The sequence below is a fragment of the Pavona decussata genome, unplaced genomic scaffold (assembly GCF_977016875.1).
Source record: "Pavona decussata unplaced genomic scaffold, jaPavDecu1.1 SCAFFOLD_367, whole genome shotgun sequence".
Taxonomy (NCBI): domain Eukaryota; kingdom Metazoa; phylum Cnidaria; class Anthozoa; order Scleractinia; family Agariciidae; genus Pavona; species Pavona decussata.
This window is the reverse complement of record NW_028145743.1, coordinates 159,346-181,645: the sequence shown is the minus strand read 5'-3', so window position 1 is coordinate 181,645 and position 22,300 is coordinate 159,346. Positions and strand designations below refer to the sequence as shown.

The 22,300-nt window shown below is 38.7% G+C and overlaps 1 protein-coding gene and 1 long non-coding RNA gene across 2 annotated transcripts in view; one reads left to right on the top strand and one right to left on the bottom strand.

The window, feature by feature from the left end:
• Positions 1–18,513, bottom strand: part of LOC146452489 (uncharacterized) — a 44,448-nt gene extending 25,935 nt beyond the window's left edge. Inside the window, exon 1 of the mRNA XM_085097786.1 lies at positions 17,674–18,513. Coding sequence (XP_084953912.1) covers positions 17,746–18,348 — 603 coding nt within the window. The 5' untranslated portion in view covers positions 18,349–18,513 and the 3' untranslated portion in view covers positions 17,674–17,745. The remainder of the gene's footprint in view (positions 1–17,673) is intronic.
• Positions 4,206–7,761, top strand: LOC146452490 (uncharacterized). The gene is made up of 4 exons (XR_014859727.1): positions 4,206–4,888; positions 5,082–5,155; positions 5,515–5,562; positions 6,422–7,761. It is a non-coding gene; the product is annotated as an uncharacterized LOC146452490 (long non-coding RNA).
• Positions 18,514–22,300: the final 3,787 nt, after the last annotated feature.

Sequence of the window (22,300 nt, the reverse complement as noted above, 5' to 3'; positions counted from 1 at the left end):
TCCCCTTTAAAGGATTCCTCTCATATTTAATTGTGCACAATGGTGAAAACCTTCAAATTAAAAGTGTACAATGACAATAAATTAATGATATTTGTATAATATAATACTAAGGAGTTTCATATGGACCTGCATAGGTGGTGCAGTCTACAATTGGTTTTCAAATCGTTTCTCCTTTGAAATTGCTATAAATTTATCTGTACGGGAGTTGGTATATTTCTCAACAGTGTCACTAGTACAAATTGCAGAAGAATATATCAAAGACGAACTAAATTTGGGTTTAAATGGCGGTTCACACCACATGACAGGAAGTTCTTGATATAGAGATCCTGTCTTTTTCAAGATCTCATGAAGCTTTGTTCGATCACGTTGTAGTATCAACAAACTCAATTTGCCGCGCAATTTCGCAGTGAATTTAGCCGGAATTTACATCAAATTTGGCTCCTCTGCGCCCGAGTGACGTGCTTTTAAAAAATCATCTTTGAGAGAGGAAGAATTTTGAAATCCTACAAAGTCCTAGAGCAAACCAAAATCCTTGGACACTAACTAGAGTAAAGCCAGGACCACAAAAGAAGGAAAAAAGCAAATTTTGCAATGAGAAAAGAAAGTTCTCCCAGACAGTGACAAAAGCAAATGGTTCCATCGATCTAATGAACTTTACAAATCGGAAAAAATCAAGGGAGGGACAAAGCAAGAGTACACCTTCATCACTTTAGTTTTTCTTATTTCTGGCTAAAATACGCAAATACAGAAGGAAAATAGGGAGAACTTAAACGCTATACAACTTTCTCGCAAATTTCAATAGATTTCTTTGTTACGAGTCTCTACGGGGAGTTCCTACGTGGTTCTCCATTGGTCGTCGCCTACACCTCGTTGATAATTGCTGTAATAAGGTTTGAAAACTATGCAAATCTTGGAGGCCAAAACTCGGGTTTTGGTTTTGGCAGTCTTCTTTCCAATCAAATTAATTAATAGGCACCTGTTCCCTATCACAGAACCTTATAAAAAGTGCACTGAGTATTCTTCCTTTCAACCACTTCCCTTCAGGCTTGAGCCTCCCCGATGTACACATTGAAATTCGACACTCTTTGAGTTAGCACCCCTTTTAAATTTCCATCTCAAGTGTAGCTTTGATTGTTCCCTCTAATATCAAATTTTCCTGTCGACTGCAAGTCTCCAAACACAGCAGTTTTCTGCGTATGTCGTCGACATTCCCTTAGGCTTCATCAGTTGGTCTACCAATTAACAGTTTTTTTTTTCCATGGAAGTGAACTTCTCGTCTGAAGATTTTGTTTTATTCCAAGCTCGTTCTCCCTCTAAACATGCCACTTTGCTGTGCAGTCCTTTTACTTCAAAATTCAGAAGAAGTACTCCATACAGTAGAAGATTTTCTAGACCTCAAGTCAGTGTATAGAACTTAAAACCCATCTTTTGTTCGGTAAATAAAGAACAAGTCCCTCTTATTTCGAGATAGGAGGAGCATAAAATAAATAGTGAACATCAATAAAAGGCGGTGTAAAGAATAAAATTATGCTGCTTCCAATAGGTCTTAGTTTTTTCACTCAGTCATGTATACAAATAAGCATCCTGCGAAAAGTAATCCTTAATTTGGTGTCATCAGAACTGATATGACGGTTGTTAACTTTGAAAAATATTATAAAGCTTTCAGTTGACATATGCAAATCAGGCGGCATATATTCTGCGCATGTGCGGCACGAACACAGATAAGCGAGCATTGATCCCATGAGCACCGGGAGGGAAATATTAAATGATTTCTTTCAGGAACAGACTATATTTACACAGTTTTTAGCTGCTTCTATAAAATACACCGGAAGAGCTTTAAAAATTGGCCAATTTTTTCAAGTTGTAATTCATTTTCATCCTGGCCATCTGCAACCGAAGATAATAATTAACACTGCCTCCTGGTGACTGTTGACAAGGCTCAACCGTTATTTTGACGTTTCCATCGATACAAATATATTTTTCGACCATTCAAAGTGACACTCAGTAAAAATAGCTAACATTTGAATCTATCGGCAGGTGGTGTACACAATACATAACAAGGAAAAGAACATGGAAGTCTAAAAAACATTGAAATTCCCTTATGCCTTTTAAGAGAACGGTCAACTGCCTTACGCAACATTCATTCCTCAAGCCCTTCATCAGAATTTAGTTCATTAAACAATAAGGAGAAATCGTGAAATGTTAATTTAAAAATACGTAACCCAAAAAGAAGGAAGTGTCAAACACAAATTCAGCCTAAATGTGTTGCATTTGCATTATAGAGAGAAACTAAATAATTTTACATTTTGACATGTTTACCACCAATGTACAGATTGGCAGTCTCAGATCAGAATTTCTGCGCAGCAATGCTCATTTTTTAAATTTTCCCAGTGATTTTAAGTTTTCGTATTTTATGCAGTGCTTTAAAAATGTGCTTGTACACTAGTTTTAACTTTAATTAGTATCCTATAGTTTTCGTCCACATTTGAGCACCCGTTCATGATCAGAGGACCCTAGAAAAAGCACACTTGTTCTTCTTCCTTTCAGCCATTTGCCTACAGGCTTCGCTCCCCCCGGTAAACAAACTCCATGAAGTCGGTTCGCAGCGCTTCTAATTTTCAGACTCTTACGTAGCTTTGCTTCTACAACTCAGTTCAAATTTTCCTGTCGACGGTAAGCCTCCAAATATCGGCAACAGTTTTCTGCGAGTGTTGTTGACGCTGCCTTTGGCTTCATCGGTTTGACTTTGCAGTTCCCTTATTTGTCTGTCCGTGAATTGACAGTTCTCTCCGGCCCATCCGCGATTAATTCCATCTCAAGTCTCGGTGATGCGGAATATATTTTTTAATGTGCTTTTAATAATTTGACGAATTTCTCGATATCGCCAGCAGTAAACTACAGGATTTAACGACGAATTGAGAAGAACGAAAAAAATTGCAGTGTGCATAGGCAACCAAACAGAAATTTGAACCCCGTCCGTTATGAACAATATTCCAGAGCTGAAAAAGGGGAGATAGCATACGACAAAAATTACGTAAAAATACACAGCATTGAAAACGGACTTTTTCTCACGGAATAGTTCCATTGCTTGCGCATTTTGCTGCTGAAGTTGGCTTTGAATTTGATTTTGATGATGTCTTACAGCTCTGTAAATTTGAATGTACGCTACTGTCGTCAAGAGGATTCCAACAAATTGACCAATAACAACTGGTATGTCGATGCGACTATCAACTAGGTACAGAGAAGCAGTGCCACCACTTGTGAGCCAAACTGATACCAAGGCTATTATGACGCGTTTTGAAGTGACAAGTTCCTGGTATCGTAGGTGAAGAGTAATAGCGAGGTGTCTATCGACAGCAATGGCGGTTACATTCAGAAATGATGCGCCAGCGAGAAAAAATAAAGATAAATAACAAACAGTTAAAGTCGTTGGACAGAGTAAGTGAAAGTCATGGCCTCCATTGGCTACCATCCTCAACACAACTGCGTACATTAACTGGGCGAACAATCCCACGGCAAGATCAGAGACAGCAAGACTCAGGAAGAACTTCTTTATATTAGCGGGAATCGATGAGGCTTTGAACAGGGCGCGAATAACAAGAATATTTCCAAACGTTGCCACAGGAGAACAAATAAAGTGTAATACACACAACGAGTACACAGCAGTCCCATGAAACCGCACTAGTTGTCCAAGTCCATTTAAATGGTCACTGCAAAACTCTTCGGCCATGGTGAACTTAATAACAATACGTGTGGTGCCCCTATTTGTTTGTAGCTCTAATTAGAGTCATAACCGACACCTGTAAGCAAACTGCATGAAATAAGGAATTAATCCAGCCGCATACTGCGTTTTGTGTAATATGACCTCTAATAAGCGGGTTCTTATCTTTATGCAAATTTGGTAAATTTTCCGAGGGAAGAAGCATTTGTCAACGGATCGTGTTTCGACAACGGCTTCTACTTCCTCCAAATACATGCCGTCTGTTCGTTTACCGTGGCCGAGAGCGGCCATCAAAAGTAAAAACTCAAAATCAAAAGTCGATTTTCAAAGTGAAAAGTCAAAATCAAATATCAAAAGTTGATTTACGAAATAAAAAGTCGAATTAAAAGGTCGATTTTCAAATTGGAAAGCCAACATCCAAATTCGATTTGCAAAGCGAAAGTCAAAACTGAAAATCGATTTTCCAAAATCGAAAACTGACTATTACAACAGAAAATCGCTTTTTGAAAAACGCAATTCTCAGTTCTGACTTTCCACTTGGACCACCCCTCCACCCCCCTCCCCTATCAAAGCGGAAGACTTGGTAGCCTCGCCGAGCACCTCAACTGCTGGCATTGATCGCGCATTCATGTGTGTTCCCCTTTCCCGCTCTTCATGGCTCACACACTCTGGACAAAGCTGCTGCATTCATTTGTGCAAAAGGACATCAAACAGTTGTTTCAACTGAATGAGGTGAGACATACCTTAATATTTAAAAGCTGAAGTAAATATTCAGTACTTTTGAAACTCAAAGCTCGTGCACGTACCGGATGTTATTGAACCATCATTTTATTTAAAACTGCAAATGGACGATTGTAGCTTGTGGACTGAGTAAATGTTTCGGATAGTTTAATGCATTTTCAGTCAAACGGCTCATTTTATGTGTGTTTCAATTGCTCTGTCTTATTTTTCAAGTTAATTGTGGTTCATGATCTTGCCTAATATCTCCAGCGTGGCATCCCCTGACTGGCGTACACCGCGCGCTTTCTCACAGAAAAAAGAAATCACCACGGCCAAAGCTTTGCCTACAGGCGTAGAACTTGAAGGACATTGGCTAGTTTTTGGCGTTGAATTGACATGAAATATACCCTGACACACGGGGAAGCATCGATGCTGGAGTAAGAAAATGTTAGTACCCCACTTCCCTTCCCCCACCCCCCCCCCCCCCCCCCCAACAAAAACAAAAATATATAAATAAAATATTTTAAGCGATTGAGTTATTTTTGTTTTCTTTACTGCTTTCTATTCTTTTGGTATTACATTAGTGGATAAAAAATCCGGAGTTGAGATTATCATATTTTAATTTTACTTGATCCAACAGATAAGCGAAGATGCTTTTCTGAACATGGATATCAGAGATCTAGATAAATTACTCTGACAGAAAACACCTGATGGGTAAGCTTTCAGAGTTTTGTTGCCGAATATGTGTCACTTTATTATCAATTCTAAAATAATGGTGCACAATGCGTACTTAGTGTGTCTCTATCAAAGAACTGAAACATGAAAAAAGAACAGAAACATGAAGGTCACAGTTCGTGTTGACACGCTAAAAATATAATAACTGTTTGGTTTCTTCTGTATATTTATCTGTCGTCTTTCTTCTTTTTTTGTTATTTCGTTTAGTTGATATAGGTTATATTTCTAGATTTCAAACGTTCTTTAGGCATGCTTGGATGGTTCCCCTATGTTAGTCTATGAATAATTTATAATATATTGGTTGTTTACAAGTAATATTTAATGCATTTTGTCCATAGATGCTCAAAGGGCATTGAATTGGAAGAGTTATGGGAATCCAGGAAGAGGTAATACGGAGCAAGTACAGAATGCAGGACACTTATTTGCATGTCACTGAAAAACAATAGTTCCCATTGTGATATGCCCCATAATTTCTACACAAGCTTCTAACACATGCATGCAAGTGAGGTGGACTGAAGTGCCTTGTATTCTGTAGTTTTACGGATGATGTCACTTGATAAGATAGACAAGAGGGGAGAGTGTGGTCCCCTTAATAATCAGCACTCTAAAACAAAATAGGATATTATAACTTTATTTATGCATGCATGCATGGTATTTCTTTCAGGTACATATGATAATAATAATAATAATTATTAACTATTATCATTTTTTTCTCTCAATTGAGTTCAATAACCACACATCAGTTCAATGAGAGTAGACCTTAATATTAGAAGAGGGGGTTTGGAGAGGGCTTTAGGGGGGTGAGGTCCACATCTAGAGCTTGCAGAAAGAACAAATAAAACCAAATAGTATCTATATATTACAAACATTGTCAACAAGCTTACATTCTTTGAATATCCATCACCCCCTTACCCAATGTTTTTCTCTATAACCATATTTGGCATAGGTTGGTCAATAATGCAGCCTGCTCTGCCACTCATTTCCGCTTCTTGCTTGTCAATGATGCAGATTTTTTGTTCCACTGAACAACCCTGCAACAATCTAGAAGCCCCAATGGTACTATGAAAAAACAAATTTTGTGTTCCTGTCTGTGTATTCATATTATTCTGATTTGATATCAGCTTTGTAAGAGCAGGGAGTGGGCAATTATGTTTATGTCATATCAATAAGGACTCCACAAATTTTTTTAGGGACTAAATGTTTGAAATAATTACTGGTTGATTAAACTATTTTCTTTTCTTTTAGAGATTTAAAGAAAACTCAATTGGAAATTGACTGGCAAATACCCTTAGGATATGGCAAGGAAGAAGCAGATGACAAATTTTGAAGAAAGTGATTAAAGACTGAGAACAATAACATGAGATGGCAGTTCTGTTACATGATTTATTACAACTGTCATTTTCTTATAAATGCTTTCCTATTAAAATGTTGAAAATTCTTTACAAAGTGTGATTGTTTATGAATTCTTATTCAAAGTGTGACTGCCTATACCGACAACTTCACTTGTTCTTAAATTTGATCGGTCAAGCTGACCAGCCATTAGTTGAAGCTGGGCAGCTACCCGCTTGGCCTCAATCACACTGTACGGAAGTGATGTTCTCACTTCAATTATTTCATATACATCTTGCACAGATAATTTAGCCAATCAGAGTGTTGTCGGCAAAGGCAGAATGAACAGAACATAGTCTGTATTACAGGCATCCCCTCCAATAACTATTATATTCTCCAGCAACCCCCAACCCACCCCCCCCCCCCCAACCAATTTTTGCTGTTCCCTTATCCATTCTCTCTCTCTCAATTTACGCCGCTTTGCAAGCTATAATAATTATTACTGTCAAGAGAACATGATACTGTACATGTCAGCATGACAAGCAAGTTATATAATATACACTATTTGAAAGCGGGGGGGGGGGGGGGGGGGAAGCTTATTTAAGTTATTTACATGTACAGAGACCAAAGATTATGCCACAAGATTTATGACGTACACGGAGTTAAACAATGGACACTTTCGTATTAATAAGGAAAGAAAGGAAGTTTCTTAAGCTTATGAGTTGGAAAACCATTAATTAAAGCTCTCAAAGTCCTCAAACTACAAACCTCCAACAGATTCCAAGATCCCTTGGCAAATACTTTAAAACAATCGATGGTCTTTCATTGAGTTGTAGCAATTTATCTACGAGTGTTTCAACTAGAATTTGAGCAGAAGGTAAAGACGTATTTTGGTTTGTACTACGTGAATTTAATTGCTCTTTTGCAATGCAAAGTAAGTTGTTAACGCGCACCTTCTGTTCTTCGTCCATTCCTCAATGAACGAAAACTTCGCCCCAGTCTTCGGCTCTGTTATGAAAAAAGTTTAGGGGATGGGAGGGTGGTCAAAGTGAAAACTCGAAAGTCGAAATTGAGAAGTGAGAAGTGCGATTCGAAAATCGACTTTTTCGACTTTCCAGTTTGAAAATCTACTTTTTAATTCGACTTTTTATTTCGTAAATCGACTTTTGATATTTGATTTTGACTTTTCACTTTGTAAATCGACTTTTGATTTTGAGTTTTTACTTTCGATGGCCACTGTCGGCCGCCGTAGTTCGTAGCTCTCTTCATACGTAGACACTGATATCATGAGGCGAATATTAATCGATAAACTGACGATGTGTTCCATCGAAACATGCCTTGTATAAGATCTAAAAACTGTTGTTGTCGTTTTTACTCGTGGATATGCCTTGGCATCCACGAGTGTAGTGGCTTTCCGTATGCAAATGAATCACTCACCCGGGGTAACCGGAAGTGGAATAATTGGTTGATCTTTGCGCTAGTACCCAGATTCTTCTTACACACGCGCGAACTTAAATTTCAAAAACAAATATGGCGGCCGAAAGGGCGAATTTAGTTGTCTTTGGTTTGTTCTAGAGATTTGGAAAAAAAAATAGCGGTGTTTAGACGTCAACCTGTATCAGGACAGTGGATGAAAATAGCAAGGATCTTTTTAAGCGCTAGGAAACTTTGCAGAAGTTTTCAAGTTTGGGAGCGATCTTATTTTTTTCGATCCTGCGCCACTGTGTGGAAATGTTCTGCTCTAATAGATATAGAAGATTTGTTGTGTTGAATGAATTTTTTTGTGTGATAAATGTTTAAAGTAGAAGGGGATTTGCTCCGACGGCTTTGTCAATCGAGGAGGTAATCTTTGTGTATGCTTGCACACTTCTTAAACTAATTGTAGCGTTTTTGTTTGTCGAATTCTTGTCTTTTGAGGAGGGAGCAATTTTCTAGAAGTAACCTTTAATCTTTAAGCAAGGTAATGTTCAAATTCCGAGCTAATACGGATAATAGTAGGCCAGTGTTGTTATATGAATTCATGTGGTCGGTAACATAATATGCACAATAAAGTGATCGTTCCAAACTGGTTCACCGCGGACCAAAACGATTCCTTAATTAATGGGGTTTAAAAAAGTATTTTATATGTCATAGTTTTCTAGTCAAATTGAGTGATTTTGTTTTTGTTGATGTTTAGTTTCTCTTTGAGGGAGATACACATTGGAGATGTTTGAATACAGGAGAAATATTTCAAGTCAAGTTAGCTTTGTGTCATTTTTCTATTTTTTTCTAAGTACTGTACTTGTAGCTCATTAATTCAATACAATGGATCGAAAAGCTCATTTTTAAAAATGTCTTGTTATTCCCAGGTTGATAGCTATTCTTTTACACATTAAAGTTGTTAATTTTGGTCTCAAACTAGGAACTCAGTTCCATGCAAAACTGATATCGAATATTAGAGAGTAAAGATGTCTTTCTTGCTGTCAACTTAATCTTAGAATGCATTATAATTATTAATTATTTTTCCATTTGTTTTGGAAGGGGTAGGAAAAGCATGAACCTTTCTAACTTCCTGTCAACCACATTAGTTCTTTTGTTTTGAGAGTGCAAACTGATACTGTTTTGTTCAGGGAAACCACGGCGGTAATTAGCTGGCCCTTTTCTTGATATTGCAAAGTCAACCCGACAGTCGCTTGTGAATGCTTTATGCTACTTTATATATATGAAAACTAGTAAGAATGACTGGATTAGGGAGTGCATTCGATGACCTGGATCCAAGGTTCTCTCCCCTTTGCCAAGTTGGTTTGACATAAAATCAAATAGCACTGGGGTATAAATCCTCAACTGTCTCTACTGCTACCAAAAAAAATTCACCAGACAGTTATCCCCAGCGGTTTGTTTACACTTTGCTACATGAGAGAGTTAACTTGGAATAAAGTTGGAAATAACACAACAATTAAAGGATAATGAAATTTTGGGCTGTGCAGTACTGATTATACAATTAAGAAATCAGAGAATTATCTCTGCATGGAGTGTAAATTTCTGTGCTGGAAGGAAACCACTTTGATTTCGCATTGCCCTAGTGATCATGAGGACATTTGGTCCATCAGTGATCAAAATCGTGGGGTCATGGATTTGAATCCTACCAAGGTCTCAGAGTTTTTCTTTACCTTGCATCGACCACATTTCCTAACTGAGGTAATACTGAGAAGAAAATTAAGTGTTTCCTTCCACCACAAAAATTTGCATTGCAGATTTTATTCTCTGATTTCTCAATTAAGGTAGTTGGCTTGCTTCAACCCGTTAACCTTTTGTCCTTACAAGCAAAAACCCAATTGAAGAAGTCAGTAGACTGCTAAACACTACACTGCTGTAGCCTCATCACTCCAGCTTATGGATAGCACCTCATCTGAGAAGTCCCATTCATTTTTACACAGCAAAATACCCACCATGCATCATTAAATAAGCATTCTGTAAAATATTCCATACATTACATTTAATCATCCTGTTTTTTTCTGAGAAAAAAATAGAAGGTACAAGCGTGCTTAAAGTGAGTTGAGTGTGCATATCATACTCCTCTTCTGAGTATTTCACAAAATTATGTACAATCTATACTTTGCTTGAAATATTGCAAGTTAAAAGCTTTTTATCACTTTATCCTTCAAACAATCAGTGGTTTTAACTGTTCTTATATAAATAAAGAATATTTTACATAAACCTTGTAAAAAATGGAAAAGGAAATATTGATTAGTGTTTTTCCTTTAGTATATTACTCAAAAGCAGTCGAGCTCCTCAACCCGTTTTGCCTGCGTCTCCCCAGGGTTCCTCTGGCGCTATTGACGACGCTGTCAGTGCTGAGGTAGTTGATATTATCCAGGCGTGCGTTTCTCAAAACTCCCGAGAACTTTTCGGGCCCGAAAACATTTCGGGGCGCTTTTCGGGTGTTTTTCTCGGGTCCCGAAAAGTGTTTCTCAAAACACCCGAAAGTGTCCCGAATTGCCTCCCGATATTTTCGGGAATCTTTTCGTGTTAGAGCTGGAGAGATTATTTTACACGCTTTTTTTTATTACAACTTTAATTTTTTTAACAGCTGAAAACTGTAACTGTATTTGTGAAATAAATTTACGTGTAAATGCTGTTCCTACAAACAGATTTCAGCGCAGATACTACTGAGCTAACTGTTTCACAACGTGAAGACTGTTTGGTTTCTATTTTTATCTTGAACGTTGTTGCAGTTCATCAATGTTTCCATATATCTGTCAAACCGTCAAGACTTGTCAAAGTTTCCATGATACTATTGGCTACTCGTTTGAATGAACTGAACACGTTGCTCGCAAATCCCCTAAAAATAAAAACAAGTCAAGGGATGTTTTGGTTTTGAGCAAGTTTTAGCGTCCTCGGACACCGCATTACCATGAACTCGAAATTTCGAGGTGGAGGCTGATAATTATATAAAAAATAAGTTGCAATGCAAGAAAATGGCTTATCACATTTGCGGCAGCTTAGCGTTGTCCGATGAAAGTTTTCCATAATCAGACAAGGTGGGTATCTTTCATGTTTTTTTAGTTGTTGTTTTTGATTTTCTTTTACGAAGTTGCTGTACAACCTGTTCGGCGAATACTTTTTCTACATTACCTGAAAATGAAATGATAAGTTAAGAGATACCTTAGTCTAGATATAAGTCACTGAGGATAAATTTCAGTAGCCTGTGTCTTTTAAGCTAGCGCTTACTTACCATGCACCATGGATGCATGCACAAACGGGGAGTGGTAATAACTGTTTGAATGAGGCCTTCGGTTGCGGTTCGTGATTAAAGCGATCGAGATTTTCTAAGTCAACACAAAACTTAGGCCAACGTTGTCCACTGTATGAAGACTTATATCCTTAGTGAAAGCTTTCTATTTTACAATAAAATAAGCTTAAGTTGACCTTTAATAATTCTTAAAGCACGAAATCGAGCGCCATGAATCAGTTATAAACCGCTGAGGAAACTATCAAACTGTCTTTATTTGGTCCATAATCTCTCAAAAATCAAGTTTTTTAAGTACGAATTTCACTTCTTTTGCCTTGTCGGTCGTCATTCTTTGAAAGTTCAACTGAAAATACCTGATTTGTAAGAGTTACCTTCGTAAATTTACTGAAATCAACAAAATCTTTAAGTTCATCTATACGAAGTTCTTGCGCGCACTAACGCATGTAAACCTGTGAGATTTTCAGAAATTTTCTCTTGGTTTTTAATCATTTTTAGCTTGAGTCTAGCCCAGTATCTGTCAATTAACTCAAACTCTCGTTTTGAATAACTTTTTCCTTGATAATAGTAACGCAATACAACCATTTAACTGAAAAAAGCATTCCCGAAAACGCATTTCGGGAGCTTTCTAGCACCCGAAAATTATCGGGTAAAATTACGGGACTTTTCTCGGGCCCGAAAATTGCGTGCGCTTTGAGAAACACCAGAAAGCGTTTTCGGGAGCTTTACGGGGAGCTTTTCGGGCCCGAGAAGTTCTCGGGAGTTTTGAGAAACGCACGCCAGGACAACTCGTCAGGTACTGATACAGGGGGCATACCCTCTCCTTTAGTTTCTTCCGAGACGACTTTCACGAGTACCCGAAATAAGGAATAAGGAATGTAATTCATATTGAGGCGTGGTGTTCACGTGATAATCCGGTGGAGGCGAGTTGTACCAGGTGCGGATAGCACCATAAGTGTAGCCAATGAGGTTAGAGCAAATAATAAGCGTGGTTATGAAATAAAATTTTTGCCGAGGTAGTCTTTCTTCTTCTCCTCGCCATCAGATTGAACAGATCCCCAGAAATCTCTTTCCCACCTCCTCCCCATTTTCACCACCTGTTACGTTAACGTTTTTTCCTGAACAATTTGACTAAGACCCTTTAAATAGTATCTGCGGAACTCTTCGGCCATGTCGAACTTGTTGATTCAGATGCGACGATATGTTTCACAATCAAAATGTGCCACCATCTGTTTGTAGCTTCAACTTACCAATCGGCAGCTGTTAGCCTGCGTGCAGTCTCTCGGGAGACATGTGTGTGGGCTTCTTTTTATAAAATGTCTCTTACTTAATAGGACATTTTCACTATGACGTCATTTGACTACAACTACCAGAATCCTTCAGTTTTTTGTTTCTTATGCTTATTACAGCTATTGTTCTTTGCTGTCCACTGGGATTACAAAATTTGAATTTGAAAAGGAAAACGAAATGAATTCTGGTAATTGTTGTCAGATGACGCCATCATGAAAAGGGCCTATTGCGGACTCCTGTCTTGTTATTGCACCGCTCGCGTCAATACATTATTTTGTCACGAGTCTCTGTGGGGATTATTCCCTACAATTTCAAATTAAGTAATGGGGTATCTCGATTTATCAAATGTTCTTCAAACATTATATATAAATAGACCAAAGTTTGTCAGGCTTTTGCGAAATTCAAAATGGCTTTCTTATGCATATCGTCCCAGGTCGAGACAGTCATCGAGGAATATTCCATTGTCAAACTTTACAAGGGATTTCCTCAGTAACCAATGGGAATCCAGTTTGTTGGGATGCCTGGCATTAACGCGAGGGCTGGTAATTCAGTAAAAGCACGCATGTCACTTTGCGTTTCATGGCTCGCGCACGGCTACGAAAGCAAAATTTTAAAAGTAGCGTTATTTTGAGATTTTCAAGTTTATTGGCTTTCCAGTTTATATAGTTTTCCAGTGCTTCTATAAATTAAAAACAACAGGAATACACATTATTTTTTTTCTGAACACCTGCGAAGGTTTGGCATATTCTTAATACTGTATACAACACTTGAATAGTAAGCGAGCATTGTTCATGGGATCTTTATTCTTTAACGTTGGAGATTTTTTGTGTACTTTAAGACCAAATACGTGAAAAAGTAACGTTTTTCTAACATGAAACTGCTCTCAATGAGCATCGGGAGGGAAATATTAATTCTATCTAGACCGGGCTTTTCTTTTTGTCTTTTCGTACGGGGCGGGGGGGGGGGGGGGGGAGGGGGGTGATGATGTCATATGACGTGCTAATTAAGTCATTATTTCTAAATAGCGGCCATCTTAGATACGCCATCTTTGAATTCTTGTTTTCCCCGAAACTTCAGGGAAGCGCCGAGACTAAGCAAAGAATGATCAAAACTAATAAACAAACACTTACATGGGAACGGTGCTTCAGTGGTCATTGAAATAAATAAATTTGTTATATTTTTTACTTTCTTTAATTCTCAAACTGAATACTTCATTTTGTCTTAACTCCTTTTTTACTGGGTATGAAGAAATACGTTCTAATTTATTATATGCATCACGTCCATTATAAGCTGTTCAGACGAAACTAAAAATATTCTAAACGGTGCAAAGAATCGCTCATTTGCATCAATGGCTTTCACGCTATCTTTCAAACGGATTGATGTTCAATGTTTTGTTTACCGTCTATTTTATTGGAGAACTACTTAGAATTCTTGTTCCTTGAACGGGTTGGTCTGGTAGAAAAGTATGTCGATAAGAGCGCTAGCATTGAACAACGCAAAATTTAAATTGATCCTAATGTTAATGCTGTTTGCAATAAAGCCAGCGACACACTAGGCGATTTTATACGCCGATCGCCGCGATCGGCGTATAAAATCGCCGATATCTGGCATGTCAGATATCGGCGATTAAATTCGCCGGCATTCGCCAAGTGTGCCCGTCCACGCGATTTTCTACGTTTATGTTTGTGAATCGCCAGTAAAGCCAACCCATCAAGTTGGGCGATTTAATCACGTGAGTTTTCAGAACTGCCACGTCGCTGCGATCGGCAAAAAAAATCGCCAGGTGTGTCTGCATCAATCGTTGGCGAAAATCGCTTGCGATTTTCGCTGGCGATCTTCGCCAGGCGTGTCGGCGCTTAAGGAAATACAGTTGACATTAGTATCTAATACTGATTCATCATAATCAATATTGCCTCCAACACATATTTTACTCTTTCTTACACACTATTTCACAAACGTTCAGCGATTTTCATATTTGTAACGTGTAAATAAAGCTGTAAAAACAGTAATATTGAAAAGTTCTTTAAAATGTCTATATGAGTATACGACTCGCAAATACGTTTCATACTAGAGAAGTGATTTCAAATTACCTATGAGCTTACAGGAATGACTGTATTAGGTATTATGTTGAAGGTGATATTGATAAAACTACTCTAAAACGCACTTAACATCGCGAATATACAGTAATCATGTCAGTTTTGGTGGTGCTTCCCAGATGCCCGTAAAAGCGACCGTAACTCTCTGAACTGAACTTACGCCTTACGCGTTTTTGAATATAGAATAAATGTTATTTTAAAACGCGTGGAACTCTGAGATACATACCTGCATCATCACACAGATGTAAAGAAGAGGACACGCCGATTCTTTGTGAGCGGCAGACGAGGATGTCTAACAGAAGCGAAAGAGGAACTCGATGAGAGCTGATTAAGATAAGGTGCGGTATGGCAACACTGTGGGTGGATGACGTCATTTATTTGGTACTACTTGTGTTGACTGGGGAGGAGAAGGTGGTGCGCTGAGAGGGGAATGGTGGGAAAGGTAGTCGGTGGTTCTTCGTCATGTTTCCGAAGTAATAATACTGACCGAACGCAAACTATTTTTAAAGTGCAATTAGCCTCCCCCCCTCCCCTTCCATTTTTTTTCTCTCTAATCAAAACTTTCCATTTTTGTTTGCTAAAAAAATTGTGGCTTTGTTAAAATCTTTTTTATTTTATTTTTTTAATGCCCCGCACAAGTCGAGTTCCGAATGGTTCACGGCCGCTTAAAAATGGGATGTGGGGAGAAAGGAGTTGTGGCGTCAGATCCAGAACGACACTAAAGCGATCGGAAATATGCGGAAATATTCCTCAGTAAAAAAGCGACAACTTAATTTTAGTAGAGATAGGACAGCTCAAGCGCATTTTAGTAATATTATTACAAGTTAGAAATTCTAACCATTATATATAAGCCAAAGGAGTGTTGTTGTCTTTTTACCCTGTTAGTTGTATATCATCTTACTACATAACCGCACATAGGCTCGTCGTCTCTTTGAAAAAAGTCGGTTCGACTAAAAGACGAAACCCTCAGCATTTTACAGAATAAGAACTTAACTTAAATTTAGCTCTTGAAAACCCTATTTTGTTCGAGTAAAGCTGACCACAGACGAGTATCAGGCGACGGAGTTAATTTCCAGGGTCGAGCTGTTCAAAACCCGATTAAGCTAATCCTGGATTAACGTGAACTTTGATTCAAGGAGTAAATTACTAATTAACAACAACAACAAGCTTTATTTGCATGACTATAACAAATACATTATTTCAAAATATACTCATAGCTAATTATCGATTCGTTAACTGATTCCTAAGATAACTTAAAATCGAATAAAAAATAAATAGAAAAAAAATTGTTTGAACCAATCATAATCCGATTATAATCAAGGATTGATTAGTTGATGTGGACGCTCTCCAATTATAATTTGATTTTAATTGAGGCCTAGTGTGAACACGGCTTTAGATGAGGGTGCTGTTCGTCACATTAATCAAATTTTTAAATGGTTCTTTTTTTTTTTACGACTAGAAATAGGCCAGTTTCGAATTGCTTTTTCGGCCTCTTTTTGGAAATAAGTGCTGGTTCGAAACCATTCGAATGAAGATTAAATTCATTGCGCATTAAAAAAAAATCGTTTTCATATCAAAGGTTTTGCACCTGGTCATGTTTCGAAAGAGGTAGAAGGGAACTTGAAAATGGTACCAACTGATAAAGAGTTGTAGTATTGATCAGTCAAAGTGTAAGTGATGGAAAGTTTTGGAAATGTTGTGAGCCACCTAACAAGCTGTAGTCAGAACCCGCTTTTCTCTTTTTCCGTTTTGTCACTAAGGTCATTTTATGGCTACCCTACTGTTCGATTTACTTTCTTGGACCAAAAGCTGCAGTGAGAGAGAACTTGGAAAGGGGAGGAACTCTAACCTAGCTGGTTCACTTGCTCGAGTATGTCAACTCCCTTGCGTCCTTTCGGAAGGGGTCTGCTACAACAACACTAGTATAACTTCGGAAGCTTACCCTTTCCATTTCATTACCATTTCTTTTCCTTGCTGTTTAACAAATCGACGGCAGTTTTTGATGGTCTATACTCTTTTATTAAAAACTGCATCATTGTATAATGCAATTCGAGGGATTTGATTGGCTTAGCGGCCATGGTATATGAGCAATTATACCATGGCCGAGAAATGGCAACCATTAAATTGCCTTCTGGTCGTTCTTGCACAGCGAAATCAGTAAGATCTAGCAATATTTCTCGGTTGTTTTTAATAAAACAATTATTCCACTTGCGTTTGTTGGATATGAGATGATTATATCTATCATCTCATATCCAGCGCGCGCTCGTGGAATAATTGTTAAATAGACCATAAAATGACGTCAAAATATGGTCAAAACTCAACTGGAACCACGAGCCGGAGGCGAGTGGTTTCACTGCCAAGTTTTGGACATTTTATGGCGTCATTTTATGGTCTATAAGAGTATTGACCATAGAAAACTGCCGTCGGTTCGTTTTTTACAATAACACGGAAAAAGTAAGAGCGGAATTGGCTATTTTTTTCGTTGAGAAAGCGCACGCGTTACATGTGACGTCATTTTTATTGTCTGTACTCTTATAGACAATAGCTACGAGCCAATCAGCGCGCTAAAATTTGGACGGTTATTGTAAAATTATAAATTGAATGAAAGTGAGAAAACGTTGTTATACTCCTCGGCTCCCATCATCATCATTTTAGAGATCATGAAGCAACAATTATCCTTAAAGCAATCAGTAAAATACAAAGCAATGTATGGCGGTTTTTTTTTTTTTCAAGTTGAAGCTTTATGAACTCTGAAAAATGCATGGATACCCCAAATTTTCTTTTTGGATACCAAGAGCACTTGCTAGGTTCTGCTGCTAGGTTCTGCTTTCTCGAATACTTTTTATTCACGCAAAAATATCCCTGTATTAGTAAGCACCACCCATAGGAAATTCGAGTATCTCGAAAAGGAAACAACATTATCAACAACATATTGTGAACGGTGCTGGATTTTTTAGTAAATTTCTTTTTAGGATTCAAGAAATGTACATAATTGTTCAAATTACGTCAAAGGGTCGAATATAGCCATTGCTTTTTATCGAAAAAAGTCCTACAGAGCTATAGAGTTTCAGCCATTGTTGAACTTTTGCTGATCTATTGCTAACAATATCCATGTTTAAGTCTCGCTATATTTCAAGCCTATCCTCTTTTCCATCGCCAGGTTCTTTTTGAGTAGCTGGAGGGGACACTCTGTTAACGTTCCTATTTTTATTGCGAGAGTGTGAAGAAATCACTTTCCAGTTGAAGCAATTCGAGTGGCGTGTAGTGTCTTTCTCTTTCACATTTTGCACGCATTTCTCAGAAAAATCCTCGTCTTGTTCCAAATCATGCATTGGGTCATCAAAAAACAACACTTTACCGCTTTTCTCCCGCGTAACAAATGCTTCTTCAACAGAGTAAACGTTTTTCATATCCTCGTTTACATCGCTTGGAGAACTTGTTGAGGCTTCACTGTTATCTTCTGGCAGTACAGCAAATGGCACCGATTTCCTGGAATCGATGGAGTCCAGGCTATCAAATGTACACTTGGTCTTGCCTTTACCAGATTTAAATTGGAAAAATCCAGGTTCGTTGCGTTTTGAAGAACTTTTAACACCTCGTATCGTTTTCTCTTTCGCTCTCTCTTGCTGTGAGCTTTCGTTTAAGAAATGTTCACTTTCGACGGAGTCGTCCGCTTGAATATACTTCAGTCTAGTTCGTCCTTCCGGACGAGAAACGTTCACACCCATGACATGAAAAAAAAACAAAACAAAAACAAAACTAGTAAATATTATAGTATCTCCTGATTTGTAAGGCAATCATCATCCCCATAATTATCAAAAACTTCTGTAAAATGCGTCATAAACAATATCAGCGCGCGCTTGTTAAGAGAATTCAAACATTGGTAAAAAAGGCTCGTCCGATAGTCGATGTTATTTTTCAACACATTGCAACACCGCCCAAGTATGGTCACGGTGCACGCGATAGTTGTCGTCTGCACAAAACAGATATCCTGCGATATACGTATTTCGTGTGTCGGAGAGAAAAATGGCGGGGCGCTTTAACGACCTCGGATGATCGTCTTCAGCTTTACTGTATTGAAACTGGGAATTGTTATCAATAATTATGTTTAAAACAATTACACTGCCTGCTCAATCTTGCGGACTATCTCCTGATTTAAGGCGTATCAGGCGATATTCCGAGCGATTTCGCAGCATAATCGGATAAATGGTTGAAATTCGCACTCTCATTTACCCGCAAACTTTCATGCACTACCAGCGAGTGTTGTCACTAATTTTCTTTTTTTTCGCGGGTTGGTTTAGATAACGTGAAAGCGTTGACCGGCTGCCCACCACTTAATTTCTCTGAGTGTTTGATTTAATTGATCACGTGGTTATAGAGACACCATCAGCATAGCCAGTCCATCCTCAGAAAAAAAAAAAAAACTCCGGTTATGTTCTTACAATTCATTGACAAACAGGTTGCTTTTATTGTATTTAAATCTCATACGTTGCTCATTAGTCTACTGGTTTCGTATTAAACAAGGTCTAAACAAATTAAACATTTAATTCGTATTAAACAAAGTGAGCTGTAAATTCGAAATGCCAGTCTCAGTGACTTGTGCGCAAGAAACAACCATTGAGTATTTCTTTCAAGGCAATACTGGTCTGATGGTCACTCCTTAAAGTGCCTATGAAGCGAAAATTGTCTTTAGGTAGTTATAAAATTTACCCTTTCAAACACAAAAACCTACATATCTCTGATGACATGATTCAAACCTCCGTCTACTACAAGGAAACAGATACTCAAACTACCTCCATTTTTCTTCTTTCCATCCTGATCACTGCACACGTGCTATCCCTTACAGCCAGTTCCTCCGCCTGCGTCGACTCTGCTCCGACGAAGATGACTTCCTCATGAGATTTAGAGAGATGCTTACCTTCTTCTCACTACGTGGTTATCCTTGTTCTTCCCTTGAAAACGATCTACGGAGGGTAACAACTATCAAACGTCTTCAGATGCCCTACGCTCGTCTGACCAGTACGACGGAACCGTTGATAGAGTACCTCTGGTTCTCACATACCACCCGTTTAACACCCAAATCAAACGGTTTCTACTTCAGAACTTCCAAATTCTATCAACCGATCAGCAAACGCGAGATATCTTCCTACAACCACCTTTCGTGGCATACAAACGCGACCTCAACCTAACAAACATGCTTGTACAGTCGCACGACCACTCCTCCACTGAGCAGTATGGATCACGTACGTGTCAAAGCCCCCGTTGCCATACTTGCCAGTACATCAGCCCTGGCACCGAGATACGAGGCCCAAACTACTCTTTTTCTGTCCGTGGCCATTTCACCTGCCAGTCCAGTAATCTTGCGTACTGCATACCCTGTAAGCGATGCCCTACCATTCAACCTCGTTCCCAGGGCTTTTCCCTTTTCGTGGGGGGCGGGCGGGAAAAGACCCTGGGAACGAGGTTGCCTACCATTCTTTATTGGTGAAATTAGGAGTCGTTTTAGTGAGCACTTACGTAGTATCCGCAACAACACTCCTGCTGCGTTCCCTGTGGCCCAACATTTCAACTCCACGGGTCACAGTATTTCAGATATCCGGGTGCGGGGTATGCAGTTATGCAATGGGACAAACCTCCAACGAAAGCAGCGTGAAATGAGGTTGATTTTCCAACTTGGGACTGTTCAGCCGGATGGACTTAACGTTAATTTTAGTTATATTTGCGCGCTTATTTCCAGTAGCGTATTTCAACGGTTTTCTCCACACTAAAAAAGGGTTTCTTTCAAAACCATTTTTGACACTTTTTGATAATTATTTTTATATCAATCCTATCCGAAAGCAGTCGTTATGCCTATTGAAATCACTGATTGTTTACACCATGTACGAGCTATGAATTCACAGTCACATAAGTTCACTTATCGACTGTTTACAGGCCTCTATTTTCTCGTGCGATTGACGAGATCACATGCTTCGATCAAACTGCCTCCATCTTTGTTTGTAGTGGAGAGCGCAACTTAGAGATAGCGCCAATACGAGGCTGCTCGGAAGGTTTGGCGTTCTGGGTCCTGTTGCACTTGCCGTTACAAACCAAGATGGCGGACGTTTGATCAAAGCATACGCCTTGATTCGACCGGAACCGAAAACCGCGGAAGAAAACCTTTCGGCACCCTGAACAACAGGGCCAATACTGAGGATCAAATCACCAAAACAAGAACAAGCTACCCTAATGCAACCTAATTTTCGCGCGTATGGATAAGTACATGCCAAACCAATCTCGTACCCAGAGTCCTCAGGCTTTTTGGTCAGCGGGTAGGCGCCAGGAGAGACTCTGGGGTACTGGAATTTTATCACCGCAGGTTTTCTGCGGTAAAACAATAGAGGCCGTTACGAAACAGCCAATCAAAAAATTTAAATAAAATTCCAGTTCCCCAGAGTCTCTACTGGCGACCACCCCCTGACCAAAAAGCCAGGGGACTCTGGGTGCGAGATTGATGTCAAATCAGTGGATAGAGTTTTTTCACACGCTCTCATTTGCTACCCAAACTCCGTAGTTCATCTTCCTACATTGATCTTGAATACGCGTGCGAGTTATTTGGCACAATTTGTCAAAAGTGGCTTACTGGGGCTGGTGAACCACGGATTTGGTATAAACCAAAACAATTATTCCCCTCAATAAAATTTATTTATTCGAACATTTTCTAGTAAGTGGTTGCTATTGATTTTAATTAATTATATTTTATTAAATTTTCCAATTGCTTCTCATATGCATGACATATAATTATGATTATTTCTTAAATTTACTATATTGATTTATGTTTTTTACTATTGTTCTTGATTGTAAAGCGCATTGAACTCTGGATGTGCGCTCTATCAATGACAATATCGAAAAAAAAATTGACCACAAAAATCTTGAAACCTACCAATTTGTACACTTGTCTTGAATTCCTAACTAGACAAAAAATAAAAACATTGAGTTACTGCTTTTGAAATCCAGCATAAACCTTCGTCACCATCTCGGCAACTTTCTCAAGTGAGATGTTCAGGCGGTGTCCTGGCTTATGAGAGCAGTTCTTTTCTAAACTAAACAGCACTGTGGGTATTCAGTTCTTCAGAGAGCCACCCATTTTCTCTGTCAATGAAACTATGAATCTCAAGAACCGGGGTGTCCATACATACAACAAACAAACAACAACGACACTTTATTTAAAACAGACAGTGCATGTACCACAAACCATTTAAAAGACCACCATCTGCAATGTCCTTTGAGTGTCCACAATTAGCGAGCAAGCTGAACACTCAGGCACTTAAATAAAGTTCAGTCATTCACTCTCACTTCATCACCGATAAGAGAAGGTGGCATGATTCCTCAAGTGCAGTAATTGCGGAATGGACAAGAGCAAAGATTATACAAGGACACCCACAGCTGGGCTGAAGGGGTATAACATCACCAAGGCAAACCTCAGTAACAGTGTTGAGCATTTGAAACTTGAGACATTAGACACTAAACAGCCATTTCTTACCAGAAAATAATGAATGAGAACCATTCATGTACACTGAGGAGAAGTCACTGTTCGAAGGCAATAGATTTAACGGCTGTTCACTCGACAGGAAAAAAGAAGGGTACGGACCCGATAAAAAGTGGTATGGTACTGATAACTTCTGCAAAGAAATATCTGTACCG